The sequence below is a fragment of the Halictus rubicundus genome, chromosome 6 (assembly GCF_050948215.1).
Source record: "Halictus rubicundus isolate RS-2024b chromosome 6, iyHalRubi1_principal, whole genome shotgun sequence".
In the NCBI taxonomy this organism is placed as follows: Eukaryota; Metazoa; Arthropoda; class Insecta; order Hymenoptera; family Halictidae; genus Halictus; species Halictus rubicundus.
The window spans coordinates 12650516-12676439 of NC_135154.1; the positions used below are offsets into that span (position 1 = coordinate 12650516).

The window sequence follows — 25924 nt, forward strand, 5'->3', positions numbered from 1 at the left end:
TCATTATCCATTTAAAAATTAAATACTTGAATAAAAATATTTCCATATTTATTGATTATGTACATACATATATACAACAGGAATCTATATGGTATACATAAGATGTTTTGTGCGTTCAGTAAGTTATAAAAATAAGATTTTGTGTATTGGGAAAAATGCGTAGAGGCACTAGACTATTAAGCCTTATTACAAAGAGATAGGATCCTTATATTTTTTCAAAGTGTTAATCAATACTTTTATAAAGACATAATTGCTCTTTTCACTGCCTTTTCTTTATTTTTCCTATCCTTCTTTTTATGTTTACTGCTTTTAGTTGCGTCTTTAAAAAGTTGAATTCCTTCCTTTTCTTCTATAATTCGTTGAATGTGTAACATTCCATGTAAATTAAATCCAATCATATCCTAGAAGAATTAATGTTAAACAATTTGCTCTATACATTATAGAATTTCGTAGCTATAATTTGTATAAAAATATTTTCTTACTCTCAGGTGAGAAACTTTTTTAATAGCTAATGTTTTCACAATCTCTAGTGTATGTAGAAGTTCCGGATTCGATATAATTGGACCATGATGTGTTTCTACTAAACACAATGCCAATCTTGCTATTAATTCTGTGCGATGATCAGATTGTAACAGTTTGGGTAGCATTTTAAGAATGTCACAAGCAGCTGAATACGGTAACAATAGCAATGTTTCTTCTAAGTCGCTGAAAATTATAATAAGTTATATAATATCATTTATTTGTCTTATAGATACAGTGAATAACAAAAGTAAGTAAACACAGTCATTGCACTAAAAAAGGTACTATTAGAAATGAATGGAGAAGAAAGTTTTATTGATATTTACATATATTCAGTGATGCGACGCACTTGTTTACTACCGCTATTCAGTCTCACTCTACTACATCAACAAAACTTCCTTCTCCATTCATTTATAATAGTATTTTTTTCAGTGCGTGCACCGTGCTTACTTCTATTATACACTATATCTGTGTCAGAGACACGTAGAAAAATCATTATTTAAGAAATGATAATTTATTTAATAAATATTGCATTAATATTGTTCCTACCTTGCTCTGATACGTTTAACAGTTTCCAATAAGTAATCTTCTATGGTTGTACAATTGTAAGCTTGCATTTGTAAAGGAATAGCGAGTGTTGTATCCGTTTCTGTTACTTTTGATAATTGTTCACTATATGTTTTAGATATTTCCAAACATTCCAATATTAATTCAGCCTAAACATTTATATTTATAATTTGCACATAGCACAATAATGTTATTTGATTTGTGATGCGATTTATTGATATTTACTCCTTTTTCGCTGGAAACAGTTTTTCTAGAAGGAAGTGATTGTTCTTTCCGTCCTGGAACAACAGTAGTTTCACCAGTAGCTAACTCATTTTCTTGACGTTCCCTCTCTTCTTCCTCTTCATCTTGCAGAACTAAGGGCTCTAACGTTCGCTCATACATTCTAACGACTTTATCAGAGCCACATGATACAACGTAAATACCATTCGGTGAAATAGCACAACTCCATGCTTCTCCTGCATGTCCCTAGATAAATTTGTATATTAAAGTTTTATACAATTTTCAGGCATAATTATTATTTATTTGATATATTATAGTTTTGATAGATTTGTCCTTCTTTTTCAGTAAGCTACCTGTAATGTAACAATTTTTTGAAAAATATCAGCATCCCACTCTTTCACTTTTCCATCTTTTCCACAAGTAAAAATATAGTGTGTTCCAGGAACAAAGGATAATCCTGTTACAGAATCATCGTGAGCAAATAATGATTTGTGACAATCTCCGTAGTCTAAACCCCAAATTTTAATATTCCTGTCAGCAGAACCAGTAGCAATGAGTGTTGAGTCACTGGATATATCCATACACAATACTGGCAATTTATGTCCATAAAGTGAAATGAAGAACTAAAAGAAAATTATACATTGTTCTCTTCTTTTTTTTTTTTTGCTTTCTCATATAACACAGCCATTAAAGATATGTTATATATACGTATATTTTATAAAGAATTACCTTAAATGTGTCAAGAAAGAAAATTTTTACTGTAGAATCAAGTAATGCGACAGCAACGAATTGATTATTAGGACTTATTCGTACGCATAATACACTATCTTCTAGTTTTAAAGTTCTTGTATGCAAAACGGATAATACTTTTGCTTTAACTTCACTGTCATTATCTTGAGATTTAAAAGTTTGTGCAAAATCCCAAAATTTCACTGTTTGATCTCCTCCGCCACTTGCTACTCCTCTCTATAGAAATGTAAAAAGCAATTATGAGTTTATATAAAATAAACTCTTTAAAAACTCTTTACAATAAAATGCATATAGAAATGGAATTAGAAAATATAATTTTTTAAATTACCCTATTAGGAAATAGAGTAACGCTCCAAAGTTCTTTAGAATGTGCAGGTACTTCTTCTAATATTTCACCTGACACAATATCCACAATTAACATTTTACCATCCTTTAAACCAACTATTAAGTGTCTGTCACCTGGTATAAATGTCGCTGTTAAAGCGTAACCACATTCTACAGTACGTATACATGCTAAAGTTGGTCTAAAATTAAAAAATATATGAAGTAGCGTTAATAGTTTATTCGAGCAGATTCTAAGAACACACTTTTTTGTAATACTTTCATACCTATTCCATAACTTTATAGAATCTCCACTTGCTGTTGCAAAAGCTAAATTATCGGAACTAAAACAAACTGCACGGACATCCGATCGGTGACCTTGTTTTGTTACAAGTCTTAACAGTTTTGTTTCAGCATCCTTTTCATTTGTGAATATAGAATATAGTTCAAGAGAATTATTACTTAATCCAATACATATCTGCAAACATGATGACAAAGTAAGTTCGTATTGTGTATGTTTAAATGAATTTTAGAAAGTAGGTCCAATTTTTCCATCATCACTTACCCTGAGTTCGCCTCCTCTACCCATCACCATACTTAGTCCTTTAGCTTTAGCAGATACTTCAATTGCAGGTAAGCGTATAATTTCATCTTTTATTGTTGGTACTCCCGATAAATTTGCCTCCGTAGTATTTCCATTTCTATTTGTAACATCAACATGTATTCAAATTTTCAATTACTTATAAAATATCTAGATGTAGTGATAATCTTAGTAATGTAATAAAAGTGTATTAAATTACTGTTTTTACATACTTGGCCATCTTTTTTCTTTCTTTTTTTAATCGTTTAACTACATTTTCTTCTACTTTGGTATCAGGTAATAATTGAAATAATTCTACAGTATTATCTACACCATGACAGCCAACAACAGTTTGTGTTGAATCTACTTCGAGGGATACAACTCTTCCACGACCGCTTCTCAAAATATTACCAGTCTTTTCACATTTTAGAGGATATTTCTATTAAAATGGAACATGTATATTAAATGAAAGAAACATAAGTGCATGAAAGATCGAAAGGAATATTGCTTAGCAAATATTTACCAGATCGCTAACTTCAACATCATCCGTAATGGTTAAATCTTGTAAATTGGTTTCAAAGTCTACAGATGCAGCTTCAGTAAAATGTATTTTCCATATTTGTAATTCATTGTCATTGCAACCAGTAATTAGATATTGATCATTTTTAGCTAATACCAAAGACCAAACCTAGATTAATAAAATTACTAGTATTAATAGTAGTATTGACAGCGAGGCCAGAGTGGTCTAAATGATGTATATCTACTATTTACCTCAGATCTATGATTAACAAGAGTCCTAAAGTTATGTTCTGTATCTAAATCCCAAAACTTTACGAAGGTATCTTTAGAGGCACTAATGATAATATTGTGATCTTTCATAAATACTAATTTGGTTATTACATGTTTATGTCCACTTAAGCGACATATACCTGTTTCTGCTACTACATCCCATACAATAATATCTGTATCCTAGAAAAAGAAAAATGAAAATGAACACTTTAGAACTGAAACTATTGCATGGAATAAATTAAAATTGATACCAAAGATATCTTACTTTTGAACCGGAAGCTAATCTATGCCCTTGTTTATCATATGCCAGAGTAGTAATCTCAGATCGATGACCAACAAATATACTTATATTTTCACCTGATCTTAAATCAAATGTCTTTATAGTACCATCCGCATAGCCTACAGCTATGTGGCGTTGATTTGGAGATGCAGCTAAACATGTAACATTTACTTTTTCTCCGGATAATACTTGGGCCTGAAATAATTAAGAATAATAACGTAAATATTTTTGTAATAGAATGAAATAAATAGTTATCACTTTACCTTCTCTCCTAAACGTAAATCCCATATGAAGACATGTTCACATGCTCCAACTGCTACAAATCTACCTTCCTGCCCTTCTAATGTTACAAAAACAACATTACAAGCAGGATTAACTATTATATTTAAATTTCCGGCTGGGACATATCGTAAATATTGCTTCGTCAAACCCATATTTTACTCATCAAATAAATTTTATGCCACCAAGAAAGAATTTTACTTTTATGTATCAAATTTTACGATTCTGTGGTTTTTATATTACATACGTTTTATTCATATTAAACATTTACTAAACGTGTAATTCATATTTACTGCATGGATGCTTAGTAAATTTAGAATGTTTAATTCATAATTTAGGTTAGATGCGCGCATGGACTTCTGTTGTAGCTGGTTGTAGCAGATATTGTCCATAGACTCCATAAATTGGAAGATTTGAACCGCGGTGTATTATATCGTGACTTGAACAGATCTGAAGCAAAGACTATGTAGGTACAACAAGAGGCGGCACTCCGGGCGGTACCTTTGAAGTCGATCGGTGGTCTGTCCCTTCCATGCACATCCCCTCAAATGACCCCTCCTTTATCTATATAAGTTTCTAAAGTTAAAATAAGTAAACTACTTCAATAAAATAATCAATAATAACTCATATATAAATTTTAATATACTGCAATATGTATTATAAAATATTTATACCTATTCTTTGTCTGAAGCTTGATTTTCGAAAATCAGTTTCCAGCGCGCATGCGTTAAAACTTTGTACATCCAGTAAACTATACATACATAGTTTGTATACCATGAATATAGCTTCAGGTCTACTTATATGAATTTGCGGCGGCCTGCGCAATAATGCAAGTCAAAGTACAGGTGAATTAAAGTTTCGTTTAAGTATAAGAATTAAAAAACACAAATAATATAAATTTTTTCTACGAAAAACCGATATCTTAAAATTAAGAATCACAAACAGCATTTTATAATATTTCTATTTTGCTATTCAAAGTTCTCGATACTTATACAGTATACAAAATGTGTTAGATCATTTAGTGTATCGGGCGTAATTTTTTTAGTCATATCGAGTTCATGAAATCGTTTATATTTGTTGAACACTGTTTCCTACTGTATTACGTTTCAAATAGCGCCGCACCTTCGAACGATTCCAATTTCTACAATCTTTTCATACTTTTTTTTTTAATAGGTCAGAGTAAGAGAGAAATACCATAAACAAGCGGCAACGCCAGTCTGCGCACATAGTGAGTATCTAATATGTATTATATGTATATTTATAATTTCTAAAATATAAATCCTTCGACTCTGTAAACATGTTCACACTCAATTATCTTGAAAGAAGGATAATTAATATAATAATTAAACGCTTGTTTCTACAAAATTGAAAGTCGTTGGCTCGACCCAACTTTGGTGAGGGTGTCCCAAAAGTGTTGTATTTCTTTGAAAATGGTGATTCCTAAGGTCATTTGAAGTAATTTTTTCTTCTGCGAAAATGTTTTTCCGTGGCTTTGTTAAGGAGTTATTAACGACAAACACGGACCAATCAGGGCGCGGCTATAGTGGACGGATTCCGGCTCGGCCAATACCAATGCCACGCTCAGCGGAATAATAATTCGTTAACAAAGCCGCGGAGAACATTTTCGCATAGAAAAAAGTTACCTGAAATGAGCACAGAAATCACCCCTTTCAAGGAAGTACAACATTTTTGGGACAACCTATATATTTAATAGATACAGCAATAAACAATAACATAATTTCGAGCCGCATAAAACTTACTAGGGATTTTATAACAATTAAATATTTAAAAAACTAATGATTAAATACACAAAAAGTTTTTTCAGTAGCAATATCTTATTTATATAAAAATTATATTTTTTTGCATATTATATAGTGACAGTTTACTTAAATGGTAATAAAGTAGGATATAGAAATAGGAGGGTTAACATATTTTATAGTTGTATGACAATGTGTGATTTTTGTATTATTTAATACAAAGGAACTGTAGAAAAAATTACATTATAATATACATACATGTGTTTCAAGAGACAGTCAAATCTTCATTGGAATCAATCACTGTGCTTAGGCTGCACATACATATAAATTCCTTGACTCACGTTATAAATTACTTTTGTAAAACAGTGAACAAAAAGGCACTGTTAAAAATTATTTTTCCATCTCTCAAACGCATAATTTTAATTTTTACAATATTAACACTTCAACAATCTTCTCTCATTATCATTAAATAATATAATAACATGACAATAACTTCATTATGGTTTGTACATTTTTTTTTAATATGTCGAAAGCTTCACATATTTTAGATTTCCACATGAAATTTAACAGCATTGAACATTTTAAGGTGTATATTATTCACTAATTACGAAATTCCCTATGCTATTAATAAATACTCTAAATAACAGGTTTTTACATTTTTGCTAATGTATGAAATCATAACCGTATTTACTGTAGAAGTATATAAATATTACAAATTAAATATGTTGTGTAAGAACTATTCCATTTACACCATTAACTTGGTATAAGTCTATGTTTTTAACAGTGTATCGATCTCTGATTTTTTTTTTATGTTTCACCACTGTATTTTACGCATAAATATCGTACTATACGAAAAGCATATATAATACACATAGTTTTCTATACAGTAGCAGTTCAATAATTCTGCATGGTATGTGAAAGTTTAAAAACTTTATGTACAGTACTAAAAATGTATGAGACAATCTTTATGTGTCATTCTCTGATTGAGGCTTGACAATTTGTTCTCCAACTTGGACTGGTTGGGCTAATGAGTTTTGAAACCACATCATCCAGTTGCTTAAATAATGACCTCCTAATTGATTATCAGGACTCTCCTTTATCTGCACATTGTTTAGTTCTTCAAAATTGCGAATGGTTTGAAGTTCAGTGAAATTGTTATTGATTGAATGACCTCCATGCATTCTTACCTCCCTTTTTCTAAAAGCATCTTTTACTAACCTTTGTCTGCGTTCCTCTTCTGTTTCAATAGCAGATCTAGTAAATCTCATTTCTCTAACTCTTAAAGCGTCTCTCTTTAATCTTTCTTTTCTTTCTTCTTGCGTTTCTTTAGCATATTGATTCAATCGTGCTTCTCGCCGCTTCGCGGATTCCCTGTTTAGTCTTTCTCTTCGTTGTTCAGGTGTTTCAGTAGCATATAGTGAAAGCCTTTTCATTCTTCTTCTTTCTGCTTCACGATCTAGTCTTTTCCTTCTATCTTCTGGCGTTTCATTATACATTCTGTATTCCCTTTTTCTCGCTGCCTCTGCATCTAATCTTTTCCTTCTTTGCTCTGGTGTTTCATAATACATTCTCATTTCCCTTCTTTTTGCTGCTTCTTTCGCTAACCTCTGCAGACGTTGCTCTTCGCTTTCTTGTTCATATAACTTCTTTCTCTTCTCTCTCATGCACTCCGCTTTCCTGCGTAGTTTCTCCTTATACTCTTGTAGGGATCTTATTTTTAATTGCTTTTTACATCTTCCAGAGTTACTTTCCTTGGTTTTCAAATTATTATCTGTTTCTGATGTTTCTTCTTCTTCCTGTTCTGTTAACGGTGTTATCGTAGCTTCAATCACAGTAGAAATTTCTACTTGCTCTTTATTATTTTTGGAAACATTTGAATGATCATTTTCATTTTCCACGTTGCATAGCCATCCTGTAGTGTAAACTGTTTCATGATCTATTTCATCTTCTTTTTTTATATTTAAGTTTAGTCCCAGTAGTTCACTTGCTATAGTAATCGTTGAGATACTGTAATTAGCTGTTTGTATTTGTTCATTCTGATCAATGAAAACCTCGGCGATCTCATTCGTTGGCTTTTGTATTTCAATATTTACATTTTCATAGTCCAAATTTTGTAAATATGTCGATTCATTCAAAATTCCATTAATGTGGCAATTCTCATTCTGTTCTGCAGGAGTTAATGTAGAGCTTAGATTATTTAAGCTGTTTGTAATTTGAGAGTAATCTTTAGTAGTTACATTTGATTCTTTATGGCTATTAATTGTGTTATACGCTTTACTTTCTTTGATTTCAATAGCACAAAAATGTTGGGCTGCATTAATTATTTCAACATCATTGAAATCTGTCTCACGTTTGTTACTCTCCTGTTTAATATATACTGGAATAAAGTCTATGGAACAATCTCTTATTTGTACACTGGTTTCACTTAATTCCATGACCTTATGATCCAGCCAACAGCAGTAAATACTGGAATGATTAGAAAATTACATAGACTTTAATTACAAATTTATCATTGGTAACTAATGTTCTAAAACTGAATAGTTTTGGAATTTACATAGCTGATAGCAGAAAAATAGTGATGATATAAGCTATACAGTAGGACAAACAAAATTAGTAAAAGTATAAGACTATACGTTTCGACGTATGCAATTGTATTCTTCACCTGTTTAGCCTATGTTTATTTTATAAAATGTAGAAATTAAGTTAACATAACAAAAATATGGAATTGAAGAATAACAAATCTAAAAATGTCTAATCATCCAATATACTTAATATTAAATACAAGTTTAGATAAGATTGCTTCATATGGTTGTTAATAAAGTATCAATTATTCTTTCATGCATTCTTTCTTTCAAACGATTTGATCCATCGATTAAAATCACTTGCAATTATGAGACGGATTTATGTAGAATTTCACTATTCTGTACTATCAAATATGTAATATTACTTTATGAATTATAGTCTGAATGAATAGAAAAGATTGTAAACGTTAAACAAAGATGGGCATTACGAGAAAAGGTAAATATAAAAATGTATCTTTTCTCGATTTTAAACTCGTGGTAGGTTTATTGTTCTATGTCGAGGTGAAATAATTTAGTCGAGCATTACTTAAAACGCAAATTTCACCTGTGTATCGTCTGCTTATGACAGTTGATCTGTAGATGATACTGCAAGTGTTTAGAACATGTTCATGTTTCCTGCAAATTGCAGAGTTTCAGCCGTTTTCTTTTCTTTGCGTGTCACATGTTAGTATAGTATGATAGACGAGACAAGTCAATATCCATAAACTCGGGCGATTGTTTTTATTCGAAATTAATTCGCACTGCGAACTATTTGCCGCTCGTCCATCCACATCGGTCGACATGAGGTTTGTTCGCATCGACTGTACTCACTGCACTTGCGCAAAAAGTGAAAACAACCATTGGCTGATTCTTGTGGATCTGAAAAACTGGTCGATGTTTTCCACACGGATGTTGCAAATGACAGGCCAATCAAATAAAAATTATTTAAAACCGGAGCTCGTATGCATACAACTTCGAAAATAAAATATTTTGTTTTATGATTTCTGATATTCGTTTTATGATTTATCTTCTTTTTACAAAATCTTATTTTATTATATTATTAAACGATTGAAAATATTCAGAATTAAGCGTCCAAAACGGGACGATATTTTTCCAAGTTTCGTAGTGCATTGTTGAACGTTTGTTATCTTTTTATTTCACATTGCAAATAACAAATGAAACAGAATATTGGAAAACAGCGTTCTAGAGATAAATATTTAAATATTTGAACACCTCAGATTATACAATTTTTGTGAAAGAAAGTATATACAGATTTTTATTTTTGGGTTTCTCTTCAAAAATTGTTTATAATAATTTCACAAAATTAATATATCAGTTAGAATAACAGCTGCCCCTTTTGAATGCAGCCATTTTTTCACAGAAACATATATTTCAACTACTTATAAGAATTGATACGTTTATGAAAAAATTAAGAAGATGACATTTGAACCAGAAAAAGAAAGATTAAAAGAATTTACGAGCATTGATACATTAGTTCCAACTTACTAAAATTCTTAAAGAATAAAAGAAATTTCTATTTGGCTTCTGTCTCTTGCACTTGATACAGAAAATTGTTAATTTGTATAAAGATCGGCAGTCTACTGATTACATCCATGGCATCTTTTAAATACCACCTAATCCTATTCATACCATGTGGATCAAATTCCGATTTGATCATAACTGCTTGACTCCAGCGGCGGACCATTGACTTTGGGGCCCTGGGCTAACACTGTATGGGGGCCTACCCAATTAATCCAATTATCCGTATTTAGAAAATAAAGTTTTGTAGATTTACTTGAAACATGGCTACGACCGAAAATATCTCATACTCCTCTTTGTGTTTGCACAGCAGTCGATTGATTTTGATAATAAATTTTTACTACATGAGCACGTCGTTGAGACGTCAAACGTTCCATGATAAAATTGTATGATCTACTGAGCTGCTCAACACGCCTATTAGCGGGCAAGGGCGCCCGACGCTTAAAAGTTGAAAAATTGCCATTTTTCACGATTTTCGACTTAAAATCGCACTTTTAATCGTTTATAACTCGTAAACGAATTAACCAATATCGGTGAAATTTTCAGCATGGATATAATTTATTCGAGCGAATCAAATACATTCTTTAAATTTTCAATACAGCCTCAGATAAAAAAGCTGAAAAAACCAACTTTTACTATTTCTTTTGCGATTCCGACCAATTCAAATTTTTTTCAAAAGTTTTTTACACCTCGTCTAATAAACTAATCCTTCCAACTTCTCAATAACATTCAAGTCATTTGATCCAATTTTTAAAAAGTTATGTTGCTTCAAATAGTGTAGACTCAGTTTTGCTCGTTACTGTATATATACTATATAGAATATATATATATATATATCAGTGATAACCGCCAGATCAAGACTTGTTCCCCCTCTCTAAGCTTCGGTCACGACCCGGTCACGTGACGCGTTCCGTCTCTGTCGTGCATGTGCCACAATGTCACGCGACTAACCCGATACTGGCAGAGAGAGAGAGAGAGTCTAATTTTTTCCCCTCAATTCGTGCTACCTCCCCTCATCTGGCAACTATGGTTCTGTGTATGCTAGGGTCTACTCTACACGGTTGCTAACCGATTACTGACACAACAGCAACAGAAAACAAATGACGGCGTAACAAGAAGGTATCGCTTCTTTCGCGACACTCTGTATCCAAGGTCCACCGAAATGCCCATTTCTGGTCAACCTTGAGAACCGCGAGAATAATTTCCGCGCCGTTCCGCGTACCCTTCTAGCGCGGCGTATTGCTTCGAACTGGTGTCTTTGCGAACCGCCAATAAATGTCGTCGCTTTTGGTGGTAAAGGGAGAGGACGGGAGCAGCATTCGAATGGACCAGCCCTATTCGTATGAGGATCTTACTCGGCCACGGCGAATGTATAGCTGTGGGACAGTGCACCAGCCTGGCGGTGGTTTTTGCCGGGCACTACGTGCTCTGATAATTAAGACATTTCCATTTAGAGTTGACGTCCGGTGACGTGGAGATCTGCGCCTGACGTGCGTACGTTTTCGGCGGTCCGCGGTTACAGAAAAACCTAATCCTCATGCATTGTCTTGATAATTAATGGTGTATGATCGAGGGCTCCGTTCCTGGAACGACGGAAGATCGGAGCGACGGAAGAAACGATACGTGTATATCTACCGCGAGAAAGATTTATTAGTATCGCGTAATAGCGAGAGAACCGCAGGGCAATACCCCTGTTAGTTCGACATCGTCCGGCATTTAAGGAAATAATTGGGAGGATTGTGTTTTGTGTACCTTCGCCAGGAAGGTCGACGTTTTTGGCCCTCAATTAATCTTTCCCGCTTTGACATACTCCGATTTGTTTAATCCCCGGTTCTCTGCTACGTCTGTGCGAACCTTTCTAGGTGAACCGTTGCAAAACACGGACCTGCAACGTAAGGGACCCAATTACTGTGGGGGTGCCAGTTACTGCGCCTACACCAATTATACTTATTTTTAAAGCGTAATGAATATGAGAAAAGAGATATTAACTTTTTTTCCATTAAAATCACTGAATGTATATGTTATATATCTCTTTTTTAATATTCATTATGCTTTAAAAATAAGTATAATTAATATAGGCACAGTAATTGCAATACATCTATAATTCATCTATAAATATAGTTCTATACGTCAATTATAATTATTAGACAGAAATTATCAGACAAATTATGACAAAAATTAATGTAATACAAATCCATGAAGATATTACAGGCATTTAATAAATTAATTCTTCTAAATATTTGAAAGCACTCGGGTCCACTTTTGAAAAGGTTACGTCATTTTAAATATAGAGACTTAGTATAGAGACTTTTGTGACTAACTGTATATATTATTTGAATTCGTGTTTATATGTCTATCGAACCACGTGTAGGAGTGAAATAAGAGACAAACGAGAAGAAAGCAATTAAATCTCCAAGTAGGTGTTACACCGGAGAACCTCAGAATTTATAAAGATAAAAATTGCAATCCGTGGTCGAAGTGGCAACACGTTAAAAAGAATCGTCTCGCCGTTAGCTATTTCTCGCGAGTAATTGTGTTAAGTGATGTGTTACGATCCGTGAACTGTAATTTACGAGGGGATCCCCGTCGATTAGTCGATCGTGGTAGCAGCGCCAAATTCGAATGCAGAACGAGTCACGATGGAATGTTGGCAGGTTCTTTTCATCCCGGCTTGACAAAATCATTAGGGGACTAAATCCAATAAAGGGGACTGGGCCCTTCCCGTCCAGGGACTCTGCTGTAAGAAAACATTCTTGGCGAGGCGATCAGTTGCATCGTAATCGACATCAATGATATCCCTACGAGAAATCTGCCGTACATGTTTTAAAGCTTTATCTATGCATCCATTGAACACCGTATACGGTCTTCCATGGAACCAGTTTTAGCAATTGGTATTTAATATCGAGTCGTAATAAGAGAACTTCCTTAGCTACAGTAAAACCTCGATTATTCGAATCTCAAGGGAAGATTACTTTATTGCGTGCGAATCACGGAATTCCGAAATAAATCAGCCGTGGCCATCTTTTTGGCGCGATGCTCGAAGGTATCCGAGAAAAATAGAAAATTTTCGTAGTCTAAAGATTGTAGCACTTAAGGGTTGCGATGTCGGTCGAAAACGACACTGTTTAACGAATCGTCCGTGGATCGATCTAGAAACAGGAATCCCATGAGTATCGGCCGCGACGTTCGGAATTGGCCTGGAGGCTCCGCTTGATGTATGATCGGCGCAGAAATGGCTGTCGTCGCAAGGCCGCATCCCGATAAATCTCTTGACTTTTTATCCGTGGACGGACTTGTCGTTCGTGTATAAATGTATCGTTTTCATCAATATTTATGTCGGGGAGGGAGGGCGGACCAATTGGACCGAAGTTCTGCAGGCCCCGGTACAGCAAACCAGAACGCATCGTCGTCGCTGGGACCGGCACCGGCGATACTACCGACGACTTTCCCCCGTCTCCTCGATCGGCTTTGCCTCTCCCTCCGATAATAAAGATATCCATTATACCCGCCGGCTTCTTCTTCCACGGTCGAACATTTCGTTCCGTCGTCGGGGCTCGATGCTTCTCTTGTTCTCCGTTCGTTGCGGGTTCTACCGTCGTTCGAACGCACGCTGTCCGCCGTATGATGAATATATGCATCGTACGATCATAGCGGACATACACCCCCGCCTCTACGCTGTTAATTGCACCAGCCTCGGCCGAGTTTTGCATCGTACGCGCAAGCTACGTACCATTTTTCTTCGTATCGTAATACGATGCTTGATTCTCGGTACGCTGGGTGGTCAAATCTATCCCACGATACACTCTTCTAACGTGTGCGCGCCGATTGATCAACTCACCTCCTAGATCTTAAGATCTTGATCATGCTCTAAGGATCACTCCAGTGCACCTCCTGGACTAAATGATATAGAATTCCTCTAAATTTTGTACTCTACAAAATTTCATTTTCCTCGTATGCAGACAATCCGCTATTCAGTAATTACAGGATATCGCGGAGTGTCGCAAAAAGAATTTCAGATCGATTAGAGAAATCGACCGGTGAAAAAAAGAGGGAGATCTCTCGGAGCGTCTCGCTCGGGGCGATTTATTTTCCGTTTCCGTTTCTTTCGAATGGACACGCGGTGTACAAAACGTATTGACATTTAAATTTAACGGTAAAACACGACGAGCCGGAAGAGGATACGGCAGGCAGGCGCGGCATCGCATGAATCATTTTCCCCGATACGCGCGAGTCACTTTCGAGAAACTTTCTTCGCGATATGCTACATATTCCCTTCTGACAGGCAGGCATCCCGAATGTTTTGCGGAATAATACCGCGGCGGACGCGGCGACGTACTAACGAGTTCGTTAGCCGCAAAAACTGACTTTAGTTCGACGGTTTCGAATAAAAACCGCCGGGCAGAGGAGCCGCCCGAAGACGAATGCCGGTTTATTTATCCGACCGACGCAAATGCAGAGCCTTTTGCTATCCGAATTGACCCTTTTATGAAATATTGAAAGAAACGTAGCAAGAATATTGATTAATCTCCTAAAAATACCATTCTGCGACTTCGACTCGTTCGCTATCCGAATCTATTTCAGCAATAATTTTTAGAGTTACTGGGTGCTTGAGTAAGTATCTGTCGTCCTTTAGAAAGATATAATTTATCATAGTGAATATTCCTCGAACCTTTCGGTATGCTTCGGTCTTGATAGAAATGTTTTTTCTCGAATACATTATAGTCAAAATGAAATTTAAACCTGTTCAAAAACCAGTGTTACCCATACATGACCGATCCGGCAATCAATCTGTTAAATAACAACGCGTACGGAATTGCTTGACGTTCTTCATGCAAAATGGACAATCGTGGTCGTCGCAAATATATGATGCTAGTGGCGAATGTGCTGGCAGAGAGGTATAACTGTTCACATGAGGGTATTTTCAGATAGCGGAACACTCGTCTTGCTTCGTGGCGATTATCCTATATTTCAAAAGCAACGGTACCAGAATAATTGTAAAAGATACGCTACAATCTAAAACGTTCTCTATTTATTTATCTTATACCTTTCTGCTAGCAACTTGCAGAAAGTTTTTAATAATTCCGTAGTTCAACTCGACATTATGAGGCAAGGGGTCAACTTTTTTTTCGTCCACACGTTATTTACTGTTCAGATGACGACAGAAATTGAAATGTTTGGCAGTCATAACACTATAACCATAAGACTTGGAATAGTCAAATTCATTCAAGCTAAAGATGACTATCTGGTATAATTGTGTTGAAACATTGTGCTTGCAGCTTTGTAAAGCCTGCAAAATGGCACGAAAGAAACATGATAATAAAAGTTAAAAATATATGTACGTTATTATCAGTACAAACAATGTTTTTTGGGAAAAAATGGCTCAACTTTGCTCTTCATTGTATTTCACATATACATGAGTAGTTCGGAGCAGTTTGAGTCGACGGCTAGGCGCAGCGAGACGCACTGATTGCGAGCTGCGAGCCGATGAGCCGGGGAGAAGATGTTCGCCGGTGCTGAAAAGGACGTCGAAACGTTATGCGCGTTTCCCCCTTTTTTTCTGATAATTAGTTCTCGGCTAGGTTTTTTGTCGTTTTCGAACAGACGAGTCTCTTTTCATCCGTGCCACTGCATTCTGCTGACACAATGCTACCGGCATTAAAAGATAATATAGGGATACGTCGGTCCCGACGCCCCGATGCTCGCCGCGAAAGGTGATTCCACATGATTGAAGAAGGGGTGAGGAGACATAGACCCAATCTTCGTCATCACCATCGTCTCTTTCGTGTTTCCTGCTCCTTTTTTCTCCGGTTGCGTTCGTCGGTTCCTTCTGGTCACGCGCCTCGGATGCGGTTCCGTGTCTCGTGTGAGGAAGACCACAGTCACGGTGGTTTTTCGGATGATTCGCCATACACGCGCCGCGAATCGGTTCGACTTTATCGCGTTTTATTTGGTAGCTCATCACGATAGAAACACCTCCGGCTGGACACGCAGTCGGTGCTGCTTGCCGAATTTTGCGAGCTAGCCTCCCTTCGCGACGAATTCGAGCACACTCGTCTACCGATTTATGCACTTTATTCGCAAGAATTGTACACGGTATATAATCTCTCGGTTTACGCGGGTATACGTGCTTCCTTTTTTCCCCTCTCTTTAATCTTACGCGATTCGAGATAGTACAATCATATTTTTAAATAGTTAAGTGTAATCACGGAAACCCGCGACAGCTCTTCCGCGAAGAATCATGCTTCTGCGCGGAACAAGTTCACCGCATAAAACATGCAGCTAAACCCGGCACGGGGACGCCGGAAAAATGACGAATAAATGCTGGTGGCGTGCGACGATACGAGGGGAGTGAATGGCGCGTGTTTCTCCTAATAACAAATCTTGTTTCATGCCCCGTCAGAAGCGCGGAAGGGTCATGCCGCTGCTACGTGGTCGGCCACCACCGTCGGAGCCATAATTTATTACACGGTATACGTATCACTTCATCCGAGGGAATCAGAACGGTGACTAACGCTGTTGCGGCAACAATTGCTGAAGATATTAGCCACGGGACAGCTTTCATTCTACAGGTGCGCGCAACCTGAAAAAACTTTTTCGTCCTACGGCGAACATCACGTTTCCTGGAGTACTCTCTTGCGCATCCCGAGAGATAATTGCGGCGAATGTGTACAATGACTCCGACAGGTAATTGTACGCTCGGTTCGTTTCGAAATAATTTTACGTATTAGGCGTAGAATGCTCTTTTCTCAGTTTCCATGTCTGTGTCCTCTGTTTTCTAAATGTGTTGCATCGCCTAACCATACTCGCCAGATCAAGACTTGTTCCCCCACTCCAACTTCCCTTTCTACTGCGCTATTCCCCCACTATTCCCCCCCTGTCGTGCATGTGTCAGAATGTCACGCGACTAACCCGGTGCTGGCAGAGAGAGAGGGGGTAACTTTTTCCCCTCGGTTCGTGCTACCTCCCCTCATTTGGCGACTATGCGCTTAAGTCTTTTTGTTATACCTCCTTTGAACGCGTGTTCCAAACCTCCACAGATATGCAATTTTAGAACAATAATTCTAACCGACGTTTAACTTTAGACTGAAAACGACGAATCGATGCCACGCGATAAAACAACAAACGGGTGCAATCACACGTTATTTCCAATTGATACATATCGGCGTGAATGAGTATGCCATTAAACTAGTCCCATCGCCATAGTCCAGTGTTCAGTTACGGGAGATTACACGATCGCTTAGTAAGCCTAAGAAAATTACATGCAACATCGAGAAACATGCGAAACGGAAAAAATCCCTTTGTAAATTGCATGATCTCTGCGTCGGCCATTAATGTCCTTTATATTTCATACGACTACCGCGAGTGTGTGTATTATTGCGGAGTTTCTCGATGTGTAGTTGCCTACCATAAGTCATCGGAACAATGCTTTCACGGCCACATAGGTATTATTTGCTCCACCTCTGTGCTCGAAGCGTGATCTATACGTTCGAATAGTTCGAAATATACTTATTACACCGGACCCCTTGGTTACGAAAGTTTTATTCTGTAACTAGATATTTACATTCCGAGAACTGTTCGACAAACGACCGACATGAAGTTCGCGAGATTCCTTTTTTACACAGATAAAAATGTTTACAGAATAACAATGAATTGACCTCGACAAATCGTACAAATTGCAAATCCATGAAAATCAAATTAGCCTGGACAAAATGCGAACTTTTTTTATAGTTTATAAGCAATCTTATAGTGGGTGATCAATAGACTGCGGATCTTTATGCAAAATAAAAATATTCTGCATCGATTGTGGAAAGCAGTAGTTAAATAAAAATTCATTTCGTCCCTTAATAGTCTTTTTATGTTGAAATCAACATAACGATATTCAGAGATTTTTTTATATTTTTCACTGTTTTATATTTCGCCCAGTCAATTTCTTCATAAATGCATAAAAATCCGCAGTCTAGTGATCAAATTACTAGAATCATTGTACGTGACGAATAATGTACTGATCAATGTAGATTTGTAATTTTCAAATATTAATACTTCATACAAAAATTATAAGAACTCAGTGTACCTATACTAGTATTTAAAAATTGATCTTCCGATCTTGTATCATGTTTATAAAATACGAAGCCCTTGTACCATTTAGTATCTGATCTTCGTAGAAGATGAAAGAACACTCAAATAACACTTGCTATCGTCACGTTGTACGCCATTTTTCCTAATTTTTGGTTCTCAAGCTCCATTACGAGATTACTCTAATTGTGAGCCAGCATAGTTACGTTTACAACAACGTTTCAGGGAATACGAACGCGTAATAATAACTTATTGGACGTGATTGCATGCTAGACGTGACTCGCGATTTCTATGCTTCTTTCGCGGTACGAGATCGAACGGGTTCGCTAAAAACTAGCACGCCGAACCGAGCATAAGGTTGCTGATTAATAGACGAAATCTGGTACACGAGGTAACAGTAAATTCCTTTTATTCGCAGAAAAATCGTTTTTACTGTCTCGCGGGGTTTAGAGCGTAGCTCGGAATGCTGTCAGCCGGTATTGGCGTATATAAAAGTTACAGGAAACATGTCCGGGTTCAAACAGCCATATTTCACGAGGCGAACTCTCACAAGGAGAGAGGAGAAACACGCTAAACATAGGTAACCGTGGCCCTTCGCAAGGTTGTGTATTTTCCTCGGACCTTCTCAAAGGATTCCAGCTACCACGAGCAGGCTCAAACAAGGGAACAAGTACATTTATAATACCGTTTAGACTAATCCTTGCAGCCGGACTTTGGCATTATTTCTAATGCAATCTTATTTAACACTGGAACTACCGAGCGCTAAACCGAACTGCTGGCACAAAAACGATCGAAGTGAATATTTCATTTTAATACGATAAAGTTAATTTTTATTTGTGCGATACAAGGGTGCTTAACCCCTTCCCGTACTTTAACGAGTCTGACTCTTGATGAAGACTTCTGGCCCAAACGTAAACATCACGAGTCAGACTCGCGGAATGAGTTACAAATGTCTATATCACAGGTATTTACAGGTATTTCGCCTAGTCTGTTTACCGCGCGTTGACCCCTACCGCTTGGGCCCGGATTTCCTCGAACTACGGCTCAGTGCTAGTCGCCAATGCCACGTCGATTGCAGCAAGTTGTAAATAAAAAGTCTGCGGAACTCCAATTTCCGTGGCGCACGTAAGAAGATAACCGGCGCGGCGCATTAAAATTAAAGCGGCGAAGTGTTTGATGGTGGCGGCAGTAAAGGGGTGGTTAATAGAGCAATTTGCAGCTCTCGGCAATTTTTCCCATTGAAAGAGGATACTACTTTTTAAGGAAAGTGCATAATACGCCACGGTCAATATTAGTTTTACCTTCTACTCCGTCGAGCAAAAGGAAAAGGCTTGCCGGGTATCATGTTTCTCCGAAAAGGTGCATCAAACGTCTCTTGCCATTAGTGATATATCATGCTCGCGGAGTGGTATGTTAGCATTATAGACAGCGATTATCCATCCCCCTCGTTCGGGCGCGCGAGTGAAAGGGGGTATCGGCGGGGAGGTGAAACGATCGAAACGGGAATCGGAGCAAAGAGAGAACCGAAAGCAAGGCGGGACCAAAAGATCGGACAGTGTTCGGGCCATCTTATTTTAAGGTCAACCGTAAACGAGCATAAGGTCGGCGAGGGGTGTGGGGCGTGGCGAGCATAAACAAACCTCGTGCCTCATATTTCGCAATAACAAATCAACTCGACACCTCGCCGCGCTCGGTATAATCAGCTAATTCGCGGTAACAACTTAATTCAGGCCTCCGTAACCCCGATTAAACAAACCGTAACTACTTAATTCGCTTAACGAGCGGTGTTGCGCGGTAGGGCGAACGCCACAGCTCTTTCTGGAGGTGCGAGTTTCGCACCCACCAGACGCCAGGTACCCCCTTCGCCCCAGCGTACTTCGATCATGATTTGAACATCATGCTCGCCATGCCCCCAAACAAACAGTTGCAGGTTACAAAAGTGAGTAAACAACCCGAGTGCTAACAAAACGGTAATCGCATCGAGGTACCATCGAGGTAACATTTAATTTTAATGGAACAATATTAACCCTTTTGTTAGCACTCGAATGGTGACTGTAAGGCACCACTAAAAATTGCTGTATCATTATTCAAAATATTTTTCACATTATTGAGTTTGTTTGTCTTTAATAAATTACTAAACATTTCGGTACTGTACGAGTAAATTCCACCATTTTCGTATCTATAACATGAGAAGAAAGTATATAGAAGGTCAATATTCTAGGTGGAAAAAAATCTTTCGTTTTGGAGTTAAAATAGCTTCGAGCGCAAAGGGTTAATCTTTACTTACAGCAGTTAAATCAGTCTTCGTACAAACTTTTTGAAAATTAGTTCAGTGGTACAGCATCAAACGACTTCCTTTAAACAAATGCTACTCATAAATCGACTGTGGATTTTAAACATTTGTAACAACACTGGGTTAAACAAGAGCAACCACCGAGGAATAACCGATAATAACAGTTTTACGATCGTTTACTTTTTTTTCTGTATCAGTGCCAGCTGCCCGGTCCTAAGTGACATAGCTCGAGCAATAAGAGAAAAAAAAATCGTTCGCACTGGAATTCCGTGTTAACGAACCCTAGGAGAAAGGAAGTAAAGGGAAAGACATCGACGTGTCGTCTTGAAAAGCGGTAAAAGGGTTCTTCGTCATTTTCCACGAAAATTATAGTCATCTATGCGCGTAATCCCCTTTATAGCTGCGTTGCATCAAATTATAACTGCACAGCGCGCGCCGTCTCCTCTCTTTTCATCCTGTTCTCATTGGCGTACAACTTTACCCCGTTCTCGGTCTTCCCTGTCGTTTTCTCCCTTTTTTCGTCTCCTCGTAGATACGCGTCCTCGAAGCCTCGTAAAACGGCAGATTCCGCCAATCATCCCGGCACATTGGCCAGACACGTAACCCCTCGACCCTGACTGGCGGCCTAGCACAACTTAACCCCTAATTCTTACGTTCGATCCACGTGCGACACACCGATAAATCGATAAGTCATCGACTATCTCAGAACTATGACGCGGCCGCCCCCGTACAATCTCATAGGCTAATAAAGCTGCGGATACAATACACTGCGGTAGATAATTATACGGTCATCCATATTTTTCAGATGTTCGAACTTTGGGAGAGAATAATTTATCCTGGAGAACTAGCTCCACGATATGAGAAAGTATTATAAACAACGAACTTCAAAAAATGTTGTAGTTGTCTGTATACAGGGTGTCTTAGAAGAGTCTCGGGAGAAAGAAAGGGGTGATTTTAAGCACCTTTTTCCGTTTCCGATTCGCTCTGAGACGCTTCGTTTTCGAGTTATTAACGAAAAACACGGACCAATCAGAGCGCGGCTACACCGGACGGATTTCGGCTTGGCCAATGGGAACGCTACGCTCAGTCGACTAGTCCGTGTTCTTCGTTAATAACTCGAAAACAAAGCGTTTCACAATATGATTTTGGTTAATAAATGTATTCAATACATTTTGTGATTTTGATAATTGTAAAATGAAAAATCTAGTATCGGTCATTTGACCGGTGATGGTACCGTCACTGTTGACAAGTGTTGCTGTTGTATTAAATGTTGTGTTAAATAGCAATATTGAGCCTCAATTTTTATAATAACAAGTGCTTGAATAAGACGATTTCTCAATAATTTTAAATGAAAGTAATTGCGGTAATTTGTAATATGATGCGATCAGTGTTAACGAGACTTGCATTAGAAATGTTGATATTTTCGTGACAGTGTTTGACCATAACACGTCCCATTGTTATGCGCTGAAACGTTGAACTCTAATAAAAATGTCTTCGAGGTCCCCTTCGCGTCTCTCAAAAAGGTTCCTTGACGTTCTTCAAGTTGGAATCTCGAGGGTAGAAAAAGCCGCGATGGCACCGGGAGGACGTGCCAACCTGTAATTGTTCTCCGATGTAATTGCCCCCTGGACTTCTCTCGTTCGTGCACGACCTGGAAATCCGTGCACCGTCCCTGCGCGGCGGCAGAATTCTCAGGAGCCGATTTCGAAACAGGACGTTTATTGCGAGTCGTTCCAACCATTATGGAATCGCTGCTTAAGGGTGATTATTTTCTCGCGGAAGTGCAGTTCAAGCCGGAACAATACCACAAGTTAATAGTCCCATTTTCGATGCCTAAGGAAACGATCTTCACGCAATTTTCATTATTACGCTGTCATTATCGATATTCAAACGAACTATAATTCTGTACATGTTCATCGATTCGTTCATGGTACATTAGATTAGTGTAAATATATCATTGCTTTGCGGATGAACAGTCCCACTTTCGGTACCCCTGCCCGATCCGATGTTTTTTCGCAATATTCATACTTTGGGGAACTCGACCCTATTTACATAATGTGTGCTTTGGATATTATTAAGCAATATGAGCAAACATTAGTTCCTAAACTTCCATACATTTAAACATTCTAACCTCGTCAGTTGCTAAGCTAGCAATATTCTCAGTATAGATTGTGCACATTAGTCGAAAACGAAACAAACTTTTGGAACAACCTAATACCGTCGATATGATATTTTTCGGGTTCTCGCACACCTCTAGGGATGAGCTCGCGAGTGTCCTGGCCCGGGTAAATGTGGTGGAGAGGAGCAAGAGGGAATCGGTGGTATCGGTCGGATCATTGATCGTGTGTTGGTGTGCCCGTGGCTCCGGAATCGGACGGAAGACGAAGTGTCGCGTCCACGGATGAGCGACAACGACACGCAGCGGTTCGCGAGAGGGACGAAAGGGAGCAAAACGGAGTCGAAGAGGAAGCGTGAGACGCGTAGATCGAGAAGGACCGAGGCGGTTCAAGTGTTGTTCGCGAGACAAAGAGACTATTTCGAGGCGAAAAGAGCAAAGGGAAGGAGCGAAAAGGGTTGAGGAATAAAAGGAAAGAAGACGGAGAAGAAACTGCGAATGTGGGGTGGGGGGAGGGAGGGAGTAGGGGTACGGGGTTAGGGGGGTTCGGTGTGGTTAGGAAGAAAGAGGAAGGAAGAGGGGGCTGCTGAAGATCGGAGAAAACTGACAACGAGGGAGTAGAAAAGAGTATCGGAGGAGGAAGAGGAGCGAGACCTGAATCAGGAGAAGAGTTCGATACGTTTATGGAGAGGTTCGAAGTCGAGGAATAAGGGCCGGGAACATAATTATCCGCCAAGTCAAGGAACCCAAAGGCCGCCAGATAGAGAGAAACCGAACGACCAGAAAAGACAGAAGAGAAAGCAGTGTGTTTGTATGCGCGTCTCTGTGTGTTGCTGCAACGGTGAGGATCAGGTGGACGGGAGGGGGTGGGGGAGGGGACAGAGGAGAAGGATAGGGAGTCGCAAAGAGAATCTTATTCTTTGGTGCGGCTGGAATCCGAAATGTTCGGGGGGCGCATTATCTTCTTCTTACCGCGGCCAGTCAGCGCCACTCGCGGATTCCACGCTACGACCGTGTGCACCCATACACGCTTTCCTGATATATGTATACAACCGTACTTATTGTTGTTACAAATGTGTTACATTTAACCCTAGGAAGCCGAACGTTTTTTTGCAACTAACGGTTTTCTCCATCAAATATGGTATGGTCCAACTATATACTGGTCAATTTGGAGAGTTGAGCCGCGTATTTTTTTTTTTTTTAATGCAACTATTAATATTATTTATACACTCAGTTTCGTATTAACATGTTAATAGTTATTTTAAAGGACCTTCCGAACGGAAAGGACAAGATTAGAGAATATTCGAATAATAGCTTGAGAGCAGTTTTAATGTTGTTTGAAAGAAGGTACGATCATCGATGAAACAAAGGGTTTGTTTTTAGAACGGATGATCCCATCAGAACATAAGAAGCAGTACCCTTTTTAATCCGTGACAGACTGGCATATTCCAAGGCATATGATCATTGACTTTTTGTCGTCCCTTGTGACAAGGTGAGAAATTGAAGTGCGGCTGTCTGCCGAGCAATTAAGATTTCAGTTCTTCGTAACGCAGCAACAATTTCACGATCATTCAAATCATACCGGTTTTCAGTACCTGTGTTTGATACGAGCTATCGGTCGAAGTATAATACGACAGGAATCGCGCGAATGAAATAATATGAGACATAATCCTAAACGTACGGGTTGGTTATCTAATTGTGTTGTCAGATAGCGGTGAAATGAACGAAATCGAGTATCTGCGATACCGGTCGTCAAAAGGAAGGTGAATAGAGTCGCCAGTTGACCCGGTGAACAAATCTGAAGGAAAGATACCGCGGAAAGAGTGCCGATTCCGTAGTGGTAACGAGTTGAGATGGCCGAGAACATCGGCGGTGCCACTTCAAAGCGGGAATCCCGCGCAATCAGATTCTCTTGCCCTCCCTGCTCGGTTGAAAAACCGAGCGAGGGGCTACCACCTCTTCAGCCCTTCGTTCTCCTATCCTCTCTTTGGGCTGCCTGTTTGTGAGGATATCCGAAGGTAGCCACATCGAGTAACGATCATCTAGCAGCCGAGCAATCTCGATGTTCAGCCGATGTTCTCCGTTAACGCTACCGTTCTTCGTGTTTTTGTCATTGCTTCTCCTCATCAGTCATAATCAATGCTACGTGTCGATAGCCGATAGAAATGATAGAATTAGCTATTAACTCGTAAACTTCTGCTCGAAGGGTTATACAGTTAGTCTCATAAATGAGCACACATTGTTTATTATCGTTTCTCCTTTGATCGATCTCTTTTATATTTCCGTCTCGGTCACTAATTTGCATAATTCCAAACACGGAACAAGGTTATCACAGGCGTTACCTTTTCTTTTCCGGTTACCTACTTCGGTTGTACGCCTCGGAAAATATCCCCGAAGACAGTTACGGGTAATTATGACTGCATAAAATATTACGCCCGTATTAATGCGGAGGGCGTACTCCTATATAATTGAAAGCATTTACACGTGAACGTCGTAAATTCGAACTTTAATGTCGTCCGCTTCCTTACGGATCTAATCTGATTTATTCTCGAACTCGGCTTGCTGTAATAAATCATTGACTTGACGAACGCTACAGGAATTCTTTTCCTCGGAAAATTAGTATAGTTTGTCTACTCGAGTCTCTCGATCAATCCGAAACTCATTTAGTGGAGCAGCTAGTCAAAAGTCAATGCATTTTTTCCTTCAACATAAATCCTACAAACCACGCGATGACATTAAACTATTTTCCCATCTATGTAAATAAAATAAATAATAGATAGAGATGGAATGTACGCTGATATCAATGGGCATCGTTTTGAACATTGTAATAAAATGATTTTTCTCATTTAAATAAATTGAAATTTTTGTTACCATAGAAAATGGGCGAGATATTTAGGAGCCCCAGATTAGACGAGACACCTTATATATTTTTGTTAACATAACAAATGATGTATTTATTTATTTATAACAGATTATATAACAGTTGTGGACAGAGGGCGTGCAATTTCGTTCGTTAGCGGTAGCTATCGAATATTTTCGAACAATAGTGTAAATGCACGATCAAACAAGTTTGTGCTGTTCGCGTAAACGGAATCCAGCCATAAATTTGTTGTTGTCGTACCTGATAACAGATACAAGTAATAGGCTTTTTTTTCATATTCAGCGAATAGGTGTGAAATAACTGGTGGAGCAGTCAGTCTTTCCCCGGCGACTATTCCGTCGAGCGAAGTGCCACAAAAGTTAGGGGCGAGCATGAAGAAAACTCGGCAGTAAATCTG

The 25924-nt window shown here is 38.2% G+C and overlaps 2 protein-coding genes across 3 annotated transcripts; both read right to left on the reverse strand.

The window, feature by feature from the left end:
* Nucleotides 1-31: 31 nt before the first annotated feature.
* LOC143355270 (WD repeat-containing protein 3) lies at nucleotides 32-4700 on the reverse strand. The gene is made up of 14 exons (XM_076789962.1): nucleotides 4292-4700; nucleotides 4014-4223; nucleotides 3731-3928; nucleotides 3483-3647; nucleotides 3193-3398; nucleotides 2945-3080; nucleotides 2667-2857; nucleotides 2387-2582; nucleotides 2038-2274; nucleotides 1662-1931; nucleotides 1312-1554; nucleotides 1069-1235; nucleotides 483-705; nucleotides 32-401 (listed from the first exon to the last, which is right to left on the reverse strand). Exons 1-14 carry the CDS (start codon nucleotides 4460-4462, stop codon nucleotides 237-239), a joined length of 2778 nt encoding a protein of 925 aa, XP_076646077.1. The 5' UTR covers nucleotides 4463-4700; the 3' UTR covers nucleotides 32-236.
* Nucleotides 4701-6261: 1561 nt separating this feature from the next.
* On the reverse strand, nucleotides 6262-9451 carry LOC143355272 (uncharacterized). Of its 2 annotated transcripts, XM_076789965.1 has the most exons (3): nucleotides 9191-9451; nucleotides 7283-8530; nucleotides 7042-7164 (listed from the first exon to the last, which is right to left on the reverse strand). In XM_076789965.1, exons 2-3 carry the CDS (start codon nucleotides 8497-8499, stop codon nucleotides 7161-7163), a joined length of 1221 nt encoding a protein of 406 aa, XP_076646080.1. In that variant the 5' UTR covers nucleotides 8500-8530; nucleotides 9191-9451; the 3' UTR covers nucleotides 7042-7160. The 2 variants fall into 2 exon arrangements, with proteins under 2 accessions (XP_076646079.1, XP_076646080.1); XM_076789964.1 differs by having other exon boundaries at nucleotides 6262-8530.
* Between the last annotated feature and the right edge of the window lie 16473 nt (nucleotides 9452-25924).

What these genes read in the sequence shown, in the direction of transcription:
- LOC143355272 (XM_076789964.1), bottom strand. Translation starts at nt 8,499, where the DNA reads ATGGAATTAAGTGAAACCAGTGTACAAATAAGAGATTGTTCCATAGAC.
- LOC143355270 (XM_076789962.1), bottom strand. Translation starts at nt 4,462, where the DNA reads ATGGGTTTGACGAAGCAATATTTACGATATGTCCCAGCCGGAAATTTA. An exon ending in TTGTTAATCATAGATCTGAG is followed by an intron (nt 3,648 to 3,730) that starts GTAAATAGTAGA and finishes TTATTAATCTAG; the next exon opens with GTTTGGTCTTTGGTATTAGC. An exon ending in CTGTTTCCAGCGAAAAAGGA is followed by an intron (nt 1,236 to 1,311) that starts GTAAATATCAAT and finishes ATAAATGTTTAG; the next exon opens with GCTGAATTAATATTGGAATG.